Source organism: Bos taurus, chromosome 10 (genome assembly GCF_002263795.3).
Source record: "Bos taurus isolate L1 Dominette 01449 registration number 42190680 breed Hereford chromosome 10, ARS-UCD2.0, whole genome shotgun sequence".
Taxonomy (NCBI): Eukaryota; Metazoa; Chordata; class Mammalia; order Artiodactyla; family Bovidae; genus Bos; species Bos taurus.
Window position 1 is genome coordinate 26,787,597 of NC_037337.1, and position 17,910 is coordinate 26,805,506.

At 36.9% G+C, this 17,910-nt stretch overlaps 1 protein-coding gene and 1 non-coding gene across 5 annotated transcripts; both read left to right on the forward strand.

Moving 5' to 3' along the window:
- The first annotated feature begins 151 nt into the window (after positions 1-151).
- On the forward strand, positions 152-15,198 carry CCNB1IP1 (cyclin B1 interacting protein 1). 4 transcript variants are annotated; one of them, XM_059890642.1, is made up of 6 exons: positions 152-227; positions 1,421-1,531; positions 2,772-7,447; positions 8,986-9,318; positions 11,451-11,784; positions 14,198-15,198. In XM_059890642.1, the coding sequence occupies exons 4-6, from the start codon at positions 9,022-9,024 to the stop codon at positions 14,398-14,400; spliced, it is 834 nt and encodes a 277-aa protein (XP_059746625.1). In that variant the 5' UTR covers positions 152-227; positions 1,421-1,531; positions 2,772-7,447; positions 8,986-9,021; the 3' UTR covers positions 14,401-15,198.
- On the forward strand, positions 2,346-2,493 carry LOC112448620 (small nucleolar RNA SNORA79). The gene has a single exon (XR_003037003.1). It is a non-coding gene; the product is annotated as a small nucleolar RNA SNORA79 (small nucleolar RNA).
- Positions 15,199-17,910: the final 2,712 nt, after the last annotated feature.

Below are 17,910 nucleotides of genomic sequence, written 5' to 3' on the forward strand. Positions count from 1 at the left end.
TGGAGATTCAAATAAAGAATGAATAGTTTTCTTTGAGTTAATTTTCCTTGAGGCTTTATGGGTGTGACTTGGTGTGGAGTAGGCTGGTGTGCATTCAAGTCTTGTAGTCATAACCTTTGTATATTTGTTTATTATTTAATTTTTTATTTTCCAGAGATGTCAGATGCTTGATAGATCCTGTAGTTCAACTTGATTCCTAGAGAGAAGCTGTTCATATGATATCAGAAGTAAGTGTAAAGAAAACCTTCATTTTTACCTCATTTGAGTTTCTAACCACCTCGCAAGTTTGGAGATTGAGTTTTCTTAGTGGTTGAAATTTGGTAGTTGAAGGGGCTCAGTGCTAACCTCGAGAGAGTTTGCCTGGTTTGAGGATAAGGACCTGGTGGTGACTTGTTCTTCAGCAGTCAGTCATTTGCAGTTTGCCGTGACGAAATACAGGCTGAGCCTATGTTTCAGCTGACTGCCCTGATTGTTTTATTTATTTTTTATTTGACTGCACATGTGGCATGGGGGATCTTAGGTCCCAGACCAGGGGTTGAACCCATGCTGCCTGCATTGGTAGAGTGGAGTCTTAACCATTGGACTGCCAGAGAAGTCCTGACTGCCCTGATTGAACGCATGCTCTAAGCAGACTATAGCTAGCACAAGCACTTGGAATTGAATTCTATTTCTTGAAATTCTTAGTGGGATCTAGCCCATGATGTTAGGTAATTCTTAAATCTTTGAACTATGAGTTTGCTACTACAATGCTTGGTTGAGCTTTGATCTTTTGTTGTATCTCTTTGAGATAGAACTTGGGTCAAGAATCCTTAACCCAAAAATTCAAACACTACAGAGAAAACGCTGATAACTGGTATAATTCTGTTAACCACTTAACTTGACAGTATTAAACGAGTCACTATTTTGTTCGTTTATACACAAGATTAAGAGAACCCCAGAGTTGGTTAAATCAATTTTAAAATCAAGATGATAAAATGCAATACTATGTAATCACCAAAAATTATGGTACCAGTTTATCTTTCTTGAGATGGAAGAGTATTTATGATATATTAATCTAAAAGAAGTTACAGAGCAATATGTATAATCCTTTTTCTGCTTAAACAGTTTTATGTGCTTATGTTTACTTGAGAAATCATTTGAAAGGATATATTCCAATACTAGGGATTATTGTCTTTAGTATTGGGTTCTATGGATGATCTTGTTAACCAGTATTTTCTGACTTTGTTACATTCATCTATAATTTAAAGTTATTTAAAGCAGTCTAGATAGGACAGGCTTGTATTCTTGTACTTGCAAATTTCAGCAGAGAATGGGGCAACATATGAGTGTGAAATATAGGAAATACAAATATTTAAAAGCAGTGTTAAAGTAACATCAGCACTTGAAATAATTTTTTAGCTTTCAGTTCTATCTTTTGCAGAAATGAAATTTCAGGAAACTAGACTGGAGTCTCACTTCTTTCCCAGACCGGAACTCTTGGGAGCTGTAATCCTGGATATACAGTAAATAATAATAGCGTTTTTGTTTTATGGTAAGGCTTATGTTGAAATTGAAAAGCTTTGATATACATATGAATCTGTGGAAACAGCTTAGTGACTTCATAGCTAGCTTTTAAGGTGCTACAAATTTTATTTTTTAAAAAGTCAACTGAAGATGTTGAAAGGTGGCATAGCATAGTAGCTATACATGGCTTCTGAAGTCAGACTTGGTTCAAACCCACTCTCTATCACTTAATCAGCTATGTAACCCTGGCAAGTTTCTTAATATCTCAATGTCGTAGGGTCTTTATATCTTAAAAGGTGATAATAATAGTACCTGACTCAAAGGAATAATACTTGACTTAGAAGATTAAATTAGATAATAAATGTGTGGGGCTTAGAACATTATTAACATATGGTAAGTGCTCAATATATGTTAGCTATTTTATTACTGGAGTCCATGTGTATATTTATCTTAGACTTTGTACTACCTAGCAATTTCTGACATATGCATAATAGTTATGAGAAATTCCTTGTTTTTATTGCTTATGTGCATCTTTCTGGCAGTTGGGCTATGCCTCATTATCTTTACCCTTAGTACAGAGTCTAATTTAGTTCTAGTGTTAGGCAAAGTATGGTAATAAGGCCTATAGTGTATATCCCAATATCATTGTTTCAATAACATTTTTTTAATTAATCTTTTTTTTGACACTAATTTATTTATCATCTAATTCCTTTTTTTGTCTGTCTGCTAGCTGGACCAGTTGATACTTAATGGTTCTTCTAGTTCTCGACTAACCCTTTAAAAATTTAGAAATGATAGTGATGTTTCTTAAAACATTTATTGAAGTGATTGGAGATAATCTTTGATGGCTGTTCCTCTCACTGCTTGGAGCCTTAAGTAGTGGGATTTTAGTCCATCATATATCTAAACTGACTTGTCTTCACTCAGGGCACCATGGGGACAGGTTGGCTGTCCGTTAGTGCCTTCTGATTTTTGCGGAGTCAAACAATTGTGAAGCAGGTGGTGACTCTAGATTAAGAATTATACTTGGGATTAAAAAACTCCATTAATTCGAAAACATGAGGATCTAATATATAGAGAACCGCCTGATTGCAACAGATTTGAATAGCACTGATCTAGGACTATGAAAGGAAGCACTCTAGTCATTTGATTCTAGGAGTTATTGAAACATACTCTGAAATCATTCATGTTTAAATTTTAAATGGTTTACTCAATTTTCTATTGAGTAGTTATTCACCTTTCTATTAAAAATATCTTTTTCTCTGCAGTATGAAGGTGGATGATTCTTCAAATTAAAGGTGGACACTGACTTTTCTCACCAGAAATGGTTTATAAGAAATCAACTTGCAAAAATTTAGAGGCAATAAAAGAAAGAGTAAAATATTTTCTTCTATCATTGTTTGATTCTTTGCTAGATTGTAAGCTCCATGAAAGCAGGATAACTTGCTTATCTGCAATGCCTGACCCAGAATAGATACTCAAGAAATACTTGAAGTTAATTAAAATTTCCATAGAATTTTTTTTTTAATCTCTGGAAATGATAACCATTTTAATGGCATTTCAACAAGATTACATGGAATACTTGGGACTTAAATTTTGACTTGATAAACTATGTGGATAGCAATGAGTCTTAATAATAACTTCTGTTATAATATGAAACCTATTCTTTAGAAACCTATAATATGAAACCTATTCTTCTGTTAAAGCAAATATAAATATCAAATTAGATTTAGAGTAGATGATGCTGACTACCTGAGATTCAAACATAATAGGAAGATTATTATTTCTGAAGCTCTTAGAGAAATGTGGTACATAATATAGCCAGTAAGTACTTATAATATCTAAACAAGATCAATATCAAACTTCATGGTAAAATACCAGTTAAATGGTATATGATAATGAATGCACAAATTGTGCTGTCAGAGTTTATCCAGACTTTTTATGTTAGGAAGAATGGATTGCTACTGCTACTGCTAAGTCACTTCAGTCGTGTCCGACTCTGTGCAACCCCATAGACGGCAGCCCACCAGGCTGCCCCGTCCCTGGGATTCTCCAGGCAAGAACACTGGAGTGGGTTGCCATTTCCTTCTCTAATGCATGAAAGTGAAAGGTGAAAGAGAAGTCGCTCAGTCGTGTCCGACTCAGCGATCCCATGGACTGCAGCCCACCTGGCTCCTCCATCCATGGGATTTTCCAGGCAAGAGTACTGGAGTGGGGTGCCATTGCCTTCTCCAAAGAATGGATTAAAGATCTGTAAATTGAAAGCAAAACTTCAAGCCTATATAAAAGCAAAGAATATGGCACTGTGACATTGGATTAGCCATAAGACAAAAGAAAAGACTGATAAATTTGTATACACTAAAATTCAAACTTAAGTTTGCATGCCATGTAACTGACAAAGGCTCCATTTAAATCAAGAAAATGATCAAAGGATATGAATGAACAATTCATAGATGAGGATCCCTGAGTAGTCACATGAAAAGATGCTTAATCTAACTACTAATAAAATAACTTTACATTAAAACAACACAGATTCCATTTCACTGCCATCAGATGGGCAAAAATTGAAACAGAACAAATGAACTCTGACACTTAAACATGTTGTCAAGGTTGGAGTTGCTGGTAGCAGTGAAATTAATTTATTACTTTGGAGAAGGTTTGGCAACATCATTTTTTTTGAAGATGATTATACCCAATCTTTGGGTATTCTTAAGGAGTTCTTGACGTGTGTACTCAAAGAAATAGGCACAGAAAGTTTATTGCAGTAAAATATTTTTAGTTGTAAAAGCCTGGAACCAATGTCCATTAGAAGAATAAGTAAATAAATTGTGGTTTGTAGAATTCGGCTGTTAAAATGAATTAATATAAGGTATGTGTATTAACTTTACACTTCAAAAAAAAAGACTTAAAAATGGCCAACTGATATGTATTGTGTGAGATTTAGTAGTTTGAGAACATGAAAACAAAGTTTGATGTATGTACATATTAAAAACCTGTATGAGAATGATAACCCCCCAAATCTGGCTTGTTTACCTCTGGAGAGGTAAAAGGAAAATGGATTGAATAGCTGTTAACTTGTTACCTCATTAAAAAACATCAAACTTGAGAAGAGTTTGGGTTTATTAGATTGAATAATGGTCATTCTCCACATATTTTTTATATGCTTAATATTTAATAATAAAAGCCCATCTATTTTTAGTACTTTATTTATTCATTTAACATCAAAAACATTTTGTATTGGGGTATAGCCGATTACCAATGTGTGGTAGTTTCAGGTGAACAGTGAAGGGACTCAGCCATAAATATACATGTATCCCCCCAAATGCCTCCCACACAGACTGGCACATAACATCGAACAGAGTTCCATGTGCTATACGATAGGTCTTTGTTGGTTATCCATTTAAACTGTATCACTGTGTACATGACCTTCCTAAAGTCCATAACTATCCCTTCCTCCCAGGAACCATAAGTTTGAAAAACCAATATTTTAAAATGCTCTTTTTGGTGGTCAGGTCTCTGTATCCCAGCCTTAACTGATTTCAGTGGTTTCATCCTCAGGAGCACCTTAGAAATGAGCCACAGAAGGGTTTTTCTGTGCCATGAGAGAACAGGACACATGCCACCAAAAAACAGGTTAAGTCTATTTCCTGGTATTCCAGACTAGTGGGATATTATATTAAGAGTTTGTAGCTCCCCCCACTTTTTCCTATCTGGCAAAACATCCCCGTCGTTCCCCCCCACCAAATGTGTGTATATGTGTGTAGGTATATCTATCTGTGTACATACACACACACACACACACACACACACACACACACACACACGATTCATATAGGCTTTTAGCCAAATAGGTTGGAAATTGGAAACTGACTTTAAAAATGGTGTGGGTTACACCAAGCTTTGGGGAAACAATGAAATTGAAGAAGCAGGAAGGGATCATATTGTAGCACAAAGGTAACTTGGCTAGACTCAAAGTTAGGTCAAATGTGAATGCTTTGTGTTTTATAACTTGACATGAGAGTGTACCTTTTTACTGTACTTCAATATTTCTACATTTGGCATAGTTAAAACCAGAAAATGCACAAAAGGCTCAGATAACCAAAACATGTTGGGGATTACATGGTTTACATATGGAAACCATGATTTTCTTCAAACCCGTTTTGTAACTCTAGATTGAATTTCTATTTTGAACTCTCAGAAGACATTTTAGGAAAAGTATACAAAGGCCAAGATGACCTTGATTACTGTGAACCAGTTACAGATAGACAAAAAACTAGAGAAAGCTGTTTAATCAGAGTAGGTTTTTGTCTGAAGGAGAAAGGTTTAATATATAGATTCACAACCTATAAGGGGGTTTGCAGGGCTTAGTGTCCCCGTTGTGTTGCTGATTTATTGGATTGTTTCTGTTACTAATTCATGCTAGTGTCACATCTTCAGGAAAGGTGGCTACAAAAGTCAGCATTAGGCTTATATTCTTAGGACCCCTGGAGCTCTCAGCTTAATTTCTAATATGAATTCTAATAGATTCATAGATTGAGCAGAAAGTCATACAGTAAGTACAGAAGAGAAAATGTAATAGGTAAAAGTATTAGGATAAAATGGGTGCAAACATTTAAACAATTATTAATCCAAGCAGGCCCAGGAATGTACACACGTGGATGATCTCAGAAAAGCTGTGAAACCTAACCCTATTGCTTAAGAGCTGTATGAACGTTCATATTGCAGATTCTAAATCAAGTTCTTTAGATCAGATCAGATCAGATCAGTCGCTCAGTCCTGTCCGACTCTTTGCGACCCCATGAATCGCAGCACGCCAGGCCTCCCTGTCTATCACCAACTCCCGGAGTTCACTGTGACGTCCATCGAGTCAGTGATGCCATCCAGCCATCTCATCCTCTGTCGTCCCCTTCTCCTCCTGCCCCCAATCCCTCCCAGCATCAGAGTCTTTTCCAATGAGTCAACTCTTCGCATCAGGTGGCCAAAGTCCTGGAGTTTCAGCTTTAGCATCATTCCTTCCAAAGAAATCAGGGCTGATCTCCTTCAGAATGGACTCGTTGGATCTCCTTGCAGTCCAAGGGACTCTCAAGAGTCTTCTCCAACACCACAGTTCAAAAGCATCAATTCTTCGGCGCTCAGCCTTCTTCACAGTCCAACTCTCACATCCATACATGACCACTGGAAAAACCATAGCCTTGACTAGATGGACCTTTGTTGGCAAAGTAATGTCTCTGCTTTTGAATATGCTATCTAGGTTGGTCATAACTTTCCTTCCAAGGAGTAAGTTCTTTATATAGAGGATGTGAAAAACTGGAAAGATGTCTATCTCAAGATGGATTAAAAAACGGCAGAAAATACAACAGAGGTGGTAGGTGTCAAATTATAGATATCACACAATTTGGGAGACTTTCCTGAAATACAAAGCCTTGTTGCCCAGCCGGTACTCCCTAAAATTTCCCAGAACAAACACCTGTGTGTACTCACTCCTGCTGTTAGCTTCTCAACTGTCCCCACTCTACTCTGACCTCAAATGATAGGCTGAGGACAGCTAGGAGAGAGGGGCTTGGTGGGCTACAGTCCATGCGGGTCACAAAGAGACACGACTAGCAACTAAATAACAGCTTGTGCCAGTCGAGGGCTGAAAACCGCACACAAGGACAGTATCTGCGAGGCTCCCAAGTGGGACACCTAGACCAGCCTCAGTCAGATTCACTCAAAGACACGCGCGCCTGGGGGTGCAACGCCCATAGTCTAGGTGCCAGAGGCCTCGGGTCCCAGGATCCTGAGCTGCGTGACTTGGCGCCCACCACCCGGCAGGCTTTGCGACCCCGCGCATGCGCCCTAAGACGTAGTGGCGTCGCCAGTGGAGAATCCTCGCTTGTCGTCGTCGTCGTCGTGGAGTTAAGGCAGCAACGGTGTTTTCCCGCGCTTTTCTTGGGAGTCTCAGGTTAGATTTTTAAAACAATTTTTTAATTAATCTTGTTAGTATTTTCTTTTGAGAGCGCTGCGAGTTTGAAGTTTCCGTGAGTCTAATCTTCAAAACTTGGTCCTCGCTAAATTGGACGGCTCACTAAATTGACTCGTTCCCCGACCTTGTGGAAAATTTTGAACTAGCTGCACCTCTCGCTCTGCCTGGTGCAGATCCCCTGGAGAAGGGAATGGCCACCCACTCCAGTATTCTTGCCTGGGAAATCCCATGGACAGAGGAGCTTGGCGGTTGCAAAGAGTCAAGACTGAGCAACTAACACTGGCTCTGCCTGGTAAGGGACTCAGGTTCCAAACTGTTCCGAGCTCTTCTTCTTCCCGTCTGCACTCTACCCTGCTGGAGCGACGAAGGCCTTTAACTGCGGCCGCCAGGTACCTGTGGAGACTCCTTCAGCAGGGACATTTGGCGTAAAACATGTCGGAGCGTCCTTGTCCTACCCCTGTGACCCAGGCAACTGTCTTGACAGAATTTATCCGTTTCTAAATGTGACCATCTTCCCTTGGTGTATAATTGGTGTGTCACTATTATTTTATACAAAGTGTTAGCCGCTCAGTCGTGTCTGACTCTGCAACCCCTTGGACAGTAGGCCCACCAAGCTCCTGTGTCTGTGGAATTCCCCAGGCAAGAATACTGGAGTGGATAGCCATTCCCTTCTCCAGGGGATCTTCCCGACCCAGGGGTCAAACGCGGGTCTCCTGCATTGCAGGCAGATTCTTTACTGTCTGAGGCACAAGAGAAGACCTATTTTATACAATAATGGCTAATTTTGATATGTTCAGGATATTGCTGCCTAGTTGAAAAATAATGGAATAGAAGCATAGCATTGAATAGTATTTACATTAATAGGTGAGTTGTTTAATTGGTGATAAAGTTTGCTTTTATATAGATTTTCAGGCTTCATCATGTCAACTACTTGAATGAATTAGGTTAGTTTCTATTTAATAGTATAGGTTACTAGTTAAGGCAACACAGTTAAACAATCTGAGGAATCAGCATATATGAAAACCTAAAAATGTAACTTAAAATACTTTGCATTAAAGAATGGCTAAAATTAGTGCCTGGACTTTTTATATCTGCCAAGTGTGAGAAGTGATACTAAAATATTCTAGCAAACTATGAATGGGTAATACATTTGGATTTTTGTTTAGGTATTGAGAAATGGCAAAAGGCACTAATTTAATTTTTATCTGTACTTTGTAAATGTTCCTAAACTTTTTTTTTTTGCATGAACATATTATTTTTAACTTATAAGTGAGATGTAGAACTACCTGTGTCTTTAACTTTTTCGTTAAAAAAATTTTTCATGGCCTTAGCAGTGGTTTGCACAAAGAAGGAGCACAATATTGTTGGGTGGCTGAAATCAATATTATGTATTGATTGTAATACAAAAGCATAATAAAAGGTATATTATTTTGTCTTAGTAAAATAACATGTTTCAATTTATTTTTATTTATTTATTTAATTTTACTGCAAATTGACTTTCATTTATCCCTTTTTAGGATTCTTTTCAGCATCTGGAGACTTTATTATCTATTATGTCTTTGTGTGAAGACATGCTGCTTTGTAATTATCGCAAGTGTCGTGTCAAACTCTCTGGTTATGCATGGGTCACTGCCTGCTCTCATATATTCTGTGATCAGCATGGTAGTGGTGAATTTAGTCGTTCACCAGCTATCTGCCCTGCCTGCAACAGTACTCTTTCTGGAAAGCTAGATATTGTCCGCACAGAACTCAGTCCATCAGAGGAATATAAAGCCATGGTATTGGCGGGACTTAGACCAGAGATTGTGTTGGACATCAGCTCCCGAGCGTTGGCCTTCTGGACATACCAGGTTAGTGCTTAGGCTAGTTTCTCTGGAGAGTATGCTTTGAGGCGTATGTGAATGCTTCTAAAGTTTTTCCTTCACTGTGTTTGTATTTGTTTTTTAATAAATGTATGGAAAAATGTTCTTTTTAATTTTCTTTTTTGCAAAAGTAATATGTTTAGTGTTGAAAATCCAAAAGGAAGAAAATAAAAATAATCCATTATTCTATCACTCAGAGATAACTAGTCTTGATACTTATGTTTGTATATTACTAGATTTTCCTGGGTATAAATATGTATTTATATATATTTTGTCTATACAAACCTAGAATAATACCACAGATACCATTTTTGTGGCCAGGTAAATTGACAATAGATTATGCCTGTTATGAGTATTTTATTAAATATTTAAAAATTAGCCATTCTATAATCATAATTTTAATGGTTATAATGTATCATAATTTATTTCCAAGTTATTAAAATGCTGGGATGAGTACTGTTATCATTAAATTCATATCCTTAATTTTTTGCTAACTTTAAATACCTGAAAGTGAAACATTTCAAAGTTTTAAAAATTGTAGTACTAAAAGTTGCCCTCCAGTTAGATCTTGTCAGGTTGTGTTCCCTTAAGAAATGTAGGCAGGTGCTTGTTCACCATACTTTCTGCTCACCAGTTAGATATGATTACAGTAGAATCTCATTGCTCTCAAAATATGCATTTGTTGGATGGCCTTTAGATGAATACATTTTCCTGTATTTTAAGTATATTTTTCTTTTATTAGTTATCTGTTTTATTTTATTTCATTTGCTGTAGATTTCCCCCCACTGATTTTTAAGAATTCTCTCTATACATATACTTAACTCAGATGTTGCAAGAAATTTTTTTCACTTTTGTTAGTCTTCCTTGATTTTTTTGACATACAGAGGTTTAAAATTTTTGTGTGTTTGATGAAATCGTAAAATCATAATTTTAATGATTGAATTGTATCATAAATTGTAAGTTATTTAAAAAATGCTATAATGAGCATTCTTATCTTCAAATTCATATCCTTATTTCCTTTTTTGATTTCTGCCTTTGGCTTCTTTTTAGAAAGGCTTATCTGTGGAAAACTTTAATCAGGTCCTTGAGTATAATAGTGTTATATCTTATATATGCAATTATAATAATGCTTCTAAAAGGTCTGTTTGTCATCTGTCACATAAATATTTTCATTATATTTTTCTAGGTAAAATGTTCCTCTTCTATGCTCCTATATCTTCTTATGCTTACTTTGTTGTATTATTTATACTATATCGTAATTACTTATATATTTGCTTATCTTTTCTAGTTAGGAGAGTTCTTTAGGTCATGTTTTGATTCCTGTGTATCTTTGGGTCCTCAGTGGCCGTCATAGTTACTGGTCTTAAGTCTCAGTAATACTTATTGACTGAAATGAATAGACACTCTGTCTTAAAGTAGATCCCAGTTTGGGGGGTAGTATTGATTGAACATGAACATGTGGTAGTGTTGTAAAGTCTATCCTTAAAGTCATTGTGACCTTAGTATTTTGCTGGCTATTTCCCAGAGACTGCTCTTAGTCACTTGCCTGTTGGCCTTTCCAACTTGGCCTCTTACTTCCACAAATCCAGCAAGAGAGAGAGTATGCTAGTAAGAGAAACTATATTCTTATGTAATGTACTGATGAAGCGATATCCTGTCATTTTTCCTGTAATCTAGTCACAGGTCCTGTCTAGATCAAGGGGAGGATATAAGTGTTAGAAGGCAGGGATAATTGGGAACTGTTTTATAAAATGTTCTCCACACTATGGATTACTTGAAATATTAGTGTTAGATTTCTTGGAACCTTTGGTCTACATGTCACTTGTTGAGGTTAAACAAATATTCACATTTTTTGTTGGTGTAATGGTCATGCTTTGAGAGTATTCCTCCATTTTTTTCTATGCATTTAGTGACATAGTGTATTATTTTCTATAATAATTATTCTTTTGTACATCCTAATTTCTTCTTAATCTGGTTCTAAAATTTAAAGTAATAACAAATAAAAAAAATAAAGTAATAACATTCCAGTACGTGTGTCTTTCTTTTCTTTCTGTGTTTGTATAAAGTTAAAATAAGCAACTTTGCATTTATTACCTTAAATCTTTTCTCTCTTGGGACAGGTACACCAGGAGCGTCTCTATCAAGAATACAATTTCAGCAAGGCAGAGGGCCATCTGAAACAGATGGAGAAGATATATACTCAGCAAATACAGAGCAAGGATGTAGAATTGACCTCTATGAAAGGGGAGGTCACCTCCATGAAGAAAGTGCTAGAAGAATATAAGAAAAAGTTCAGTGACATTTCTGAGAAACTTATGGAGCGAAATCGCCAGTATCAAAAGCTCCAAGGTCTCTATGATAGCCTTAGGCTACGAAATATCACTATTGCTAACCAAGATAGTACTCTTGAACCATCTATGATTGCACAGTCTGGTGTTTTTGGCTTCCCATTAGGTAAGAAAGGACATGTAATATCCAGTATCAGTTCTTTAAATTAGTGATGTTTCACACTGTACCCTGCATAGTTCCATGCAGTTAGTGGAGACTCCAGAGGCCTAGAGTGGTAGTATTAGTGGTAGGCTCTAGGTTCTTCATCTGTGTCTCAGTCAGCACATCCTTACTTTTATCTGTTTTATTTGCTTACATTTTTAACTACATCTTCAATTTATTTGAATAGAGTAAATAATTCCAAAATTAAAGCTGGCAAATTTCCACTTCAAATGAAAAGCTATTTAGTTGCAGTAATAATAATAATATTAGCTTCCATTTATTAATTCCTTACTAAGTATTAGAAACTTATAATTTCACATGTATTTGTGAAATTTATAAATTTGTGTCATTTATAAAACTTTATGAGGTAGGTGTTTATTATCATGCCTATATTACAGATGAGAAAGCTGAGGAACAGAGAGGTTAAGTAAATTAGTCAGGGTCACAGAGCTATCTTCAGAGCCCATACTCTTTTTTTTTTTCTTTTTTTTTTTCTCTAATTTTATTTTATTTTTAAACTTTACATAATTGTATTAGTTTTGCCAAATATCAAAATGAATCCGCCACAGGTATACATGTGTTCCCCATCCCGAACCCTCCTCCCTCCTCCCTCCCCATACCATCCCTCTGGGCCGTCCCAGTGCACCAGCCCCAAGCATCCAGCATCATGCATCGAACCTGGACTGGCAACTCGTTTCCTACATGATATTTTACATGTTTCATTGCCATTCTCCCAAATCTTCCCACCCTCTCCCTCTCCCACAGAGTCCATAAGACTGTTCTATACATCAGTGTCTCTTTTGCTGTCTCGTACACCGGGTTATTGTTACCATCTTTCTAAATTCCATACATATGCGTTAGTATACTGTATTTATGTTTTTCTTTCTGGCTTACTTCACTCTGTATAATAGGCAGAGCCCATACTCTTTTAACTATTTGAGATCCTGTGAGAAGACCATGTTTTAGTTTCTTTCACATGACAATACTGATTGCACAGTTCTTAAGTTATTATTGGTTGTTCTTCTGTTTATTCATTCATAAATTTATCAAATATTTATTAAGCATGTTTCATGTGCCAGACTGCTGGAAAAAAATTTGGGCAATGGGGATGTAAGGATTATCCAGATAAGATTTCTGCCTCCTGGAAATATACAGTCTAGCTTTTTTCTACTTGTCAGATGGCAGAGAATCTCTTCCTGAGTTCTCTCCTTTTACCACTCTTGATATAACAGAATCTAATAGTTTTTACTATGCTATTAATATGCTTTTTTGACACACAAAAAAGTGAAAATTATTGAGATGAACTTTTATTTGAGCTGGATTTTTATAAAACCTCTTTTTTTGAATTTTATTGTTGAGAAGATGATATCCTAGAAAAGGCATGAAGTAATGAGATGAAGAATATCATAGGAGAATTGAAACAAGTTTCAACTTAGCTTTCAGTTAATCATATGATTTAGTCAATCAAAGTATTATTGTATATGGGCATTATAGGTATTCTTATTTTTTCCTTGTGACTATCCACATTTATTTCAATTTCTTCCATTTTTGGCAGTGCTTACCTATTCCTTTTTTTGCACACACTTATCTTTTTCTTTTCACCTCTTGCTACCATTGTTGGCTTGAAGTAGATATAGTCAACATTCTCCTTTAGTTATATAACTAAAGCCAAGGATGGGTTCAGTGAAAGTCCCTCAGTCGTGTCTGACTCTTGGCAACTCCATGGACTATACAGTTCATGGAATTATCTAGGCTAGAATATTGGAGTGGGTAGCCTTCTCCAGGGGATCTTCCCAACCCAGGGATTGAACCCAGGTTTCCCGCATTGCGGGTGGATTCTTTACCAGCTAAGCCTCAAGGGAAGCCCCATTGGAAGCTGTTAAATGTTTATCAGATCTATTGTATAATTTTTCTTAAGGGTGTGCTAATTGATCTTGGGACGTGAATATGTGCCTGGTTTTCATGGTAGTCATATATTTTCCAGAGCACTTACGGAAATTGTAAAAAAGAAATTTGTTCTTAAAGAACCTGGGACAAAAGACACACACACATGAATATATATGATATTCCTTGGATGTAGATTAATAGATAATAAAATTATGATACTGTAAATTCTAGCTCTACAAAAGTATTTCACTGTGTTAAATTACTTTTGGTGATGAGGTAATGGGTATCACTGGAAACTGCACACAGAAGCAGGTAAGATATCTATACTGTGGTAAGGGGAGGAGGCCATCTTTTCTTTATCCAAGGTGTATGTTTTACGCAGGTCATAAGTGTTGAGTTCTGTTAAAATATTATTGAATGACTTTGTTTTTTGATCCAGAAGATCTGTAAGGAAATAGATACTTAAGTTCTTCCCTTATTTTTCTTCTAGGGAACAACTCCAAGTTTCCTTTGGACGGTACACCAGTTCGAAATCGGGGTGGTGGAGATGGAGATTTTCAGTTCAGACCATTTTTTGTGGGTTCTCCCACAGCACCTGAACCTGCCAACAGTTTTTTCAGTTTTGCCTCCCCAAATAATGAATTAGAGCAGCAGCCAGTCTCTAGCAGGGCTTTTAAAGTAAAAAGAATTTAGTTGACCTCACAGAATTTTCTCTGTTCTCTTTCAGTGATTTCATTTAGTAAATAATCTTTGTTTTATATAGGAGTCACCAGCCTTTTGTGTTTGTACTGAGTCTTCAAAATTGTCTTTACGTTTCCAACTTATAAGAGATTAAGTGGCAGTGGGTGGGGGGTGGCTTCAGGTTTCCTTTTCAGTTTCTTTTATTTGAGGCATAAGCATTTTAAACTCAATTTTAGGGTGAACTGTTGAGTTTTCACTGGTAGCAAAAAGCTTACAATAATTTTTGGTGTTTGTAGATCACCGTTTGTTTATGTTTGAGCTATTTCTGGCTGAGCAATATGTTTAAGTATACTGTATAAGCACCTCTGTTTTATGTCTACATGTCAGTTTGGGTTCTGGTGTACATATGTTCCTTTACATTTTTTTTTGTTGCCATATTTGACAGTATGTTTATGTGAACATTTTGGTTTCAGGAATGAGTGAGCCTGTAGCTTCTTATTTGGAAACATACATTTATTTGTATATACTTAATGTATTTGCCCATGTATGAACTTGATTGGTGGTGTCATATCATTGAATGAAGGTACAATTTGATGCATGTATGTTTAGTTCCTATTTCTATTTAAGAGTAATTCACATTGATAAAGTTATGTTGAAAGTTGACTTTTTGGCATTTGAGATAAAATTACTTCTTTTTTGCTAGCTGTTGCCCTGGATCTACTTATTTAGGAATGTACTTCTACTGCAGAAAACTTGCCAATATGTTGTTGATCTCAAGATTATAGTAATTAAAATACTTTTAATGATTTATTCCTTGTTTTTATTTATTAAATAGTGGTCATTTCTGACTATTATCACAGTATAATATAGAACCAATAAAGAAATTTGAAGGATACTTTCAGTAACTTTACAACATATTAGAGGCAAGACTTGAAATCATACTGGTTGAGGAGGCAGAACATCAAGGTTCTAGTTATTTTTCCCCCCATATATTAGTTGTACAAGTTTAAGTTTAAACTTTTGGGGCGTTTGTTTCTATGTCTGTGATATAAGGGGTTGAATTAAATTATCCTTACAGCCTTTTCTAACTCTTAGATTTTGTGATTTATTGTTACTGGCTTGGGAAGAACTGCCATGGAATTACCTAAATTCCAAGTTCCATTGTTTTTTAGGTAGTAAAAGTCATACTGAAATCATTTGAGTGTATTTTATATTTAGTCATTGTAGTTCAGTTCAGTCACTCAGTCGTGTCCAACTCTTTGCGATCCCATGAATCGCAGCACATCAGGCCTCCCTGTCCATCACCATCTCCCGGAGCTCACTCAAACTCACGTCCATCGAATCCTCTGTCATCCCCTTCTCCTCCTGCCCCCAATCCCTCCCAGCATCAGAGTCTTTTCCAGTGAGTCAGCTCTTCGCATCAGGTGGCCAAAGTACTGGAGTTTCAGCTTTAGCATCATTCCTTCCAAAGAACACCCAGGATTGATCTCTAGAATGGACTGGTTGGATCTCCTTGCAGTCCAAGGGACTCTCAAGAGTCTTCTCCAACACCACAGTTCAAAAGCATCAATTCTTCAGCGATCAGCCTTCTTCACAGTCCAACTCACATCCATACATGACTACTGGAAAAACCATAGCCTTGACTAGATGGACCTTTGTTGACAAAGTAATGTCTCTGCTTTTGAATATGCTGTTTAGGTTGGTCATAACTTTCCTTCCAAGGAATAAGCGTCTTTTAATTTCATGGCTGCAGTCACCATCTGCAGTGATTTTGGAACTCCACAACATAAAGTCTGACACTGTTTCCACTGTTTCCCCATCTATTTCCCATGAAGTGATGGGACTGGACGCCATGATCTTCGTTTTCTGAATGTTGAGCTTTAAGCCAACTTTTTCAGTCTCCTCTTTCACTTTCATCAAGAGGCTTTTGAGTTCCTCTTCACTTTCTGCCATAAGGGTGGTGTCATCTGCATATCTGAGGTTATTGATATTTCTCCCAGAAATCTTGATTCCAGCTTGTGTTTCTTCCAGTCCAGCGTTTCTCATGATGTACTCTGCATATAAGTTAAATAAGCAGGGTGACAGTATACAGCCTTGACGTACTCCTTTTCCTATTTGGAACCAGTCTGTTGTTCCATGTCCAGTTCTAACTGTTGCTTCCTGACCTGCATATAGGTTTCTCAAGAGGCAGATCAGGTGGTCTGGTATTCCCATCTCTAAGGCAAGTAAATACCCTTGCTTTACCTAATTTAATAGCAACCAAGTAACATTTTCTTCTTTAAGGATATAGAATATCAAATCTCTTAAAAAATAATTTTTATAGTTCAGTCACTCAGTCGTGTCTGACTCTGCGACCCCATGAATTGCAGCACGCCAGGTCTCTGTCCATTGCCAATTATAGTACCCCAAAGTTAAAATGGTATCCGAGAAAGAGGATGAAAAAATCTTTACTTAAAAGCTCAAAACACCCCTTTCTATTTCATTGCTAATTACACAGATTTTTATAGGTTGAAGAGTTTTTTCTTCCTTATGAAGTTTTAAAATTTGTTGAAAAGTGATTTGAAGAAATAATTTTTGTACATTCATGATTTCTGTCCTGAACCTTTGCTTCCTTTGTTAGGTTCACAGAATCAATTTGAAGTATAAGTAAGCTATAATTAAAACTAAAGAAAAAGTCTGGTGGACTATTACATGCTACTTTTTAAAAATTGCATTCTACTTTAAAAAAATGTAAGAGTTTAATACATTCACATGGTACAAATTCCAAAGGTACAAAAAATTCAGAGTGAAAACTCTTGCCTTTCACTCCTGTTCCTGAACTACTCACTTTTCATTTCTGGAAGCAGTTAGTCTTGTAGTGTCTTGTGTCTCATGCAGAGATAGTCTGCTGCTGCTATGTCGCTTCAGTCGTGTCCGACTCTGTGCAACCCGATAGACGGCAGCCTACCAGGCTCCCCCCTCCCTGGGGTTCTCCAGGCAAAAACACTGGAGTGGGTGCCCTTTCCTTCTCCAATAGAGATAGTCTATCTAGGTGGAAGCAAATCCTTTTTTTTTTTTAAATTATGTTTGTTTTTGAATAGGTAATACATTTACATGACAAACATTCAAAAGTGTACACAATGAGAAGAATCTTCTTTTCCTAGACAGCTCTCAGTCCCCCTATTTCCCTCTTCAGACACAGCCAATTGTTTCTTAAATACCCTTTGGGAAATAGTTTATCAATATATAAACATTATTAGTGTACTGATACATATGTGTGTGTGCTGTGTCCAACTCTGTGACCCCATGGACTAGCCTACCAGGCTTTTCACACACACATGTGTACACACACACACACATTACCCAGGGATCCAGCGTGCACATACACACACACACACACACACACACACACACACACTACCCAGGGATCCAGCGTGTGCATACACAGACACACACCCACACTACCCAGGGATCCAGCGTGTGCATACACACACACACACACACACACTACCCAGGGATCCAGCGTGTGCATACACACACACA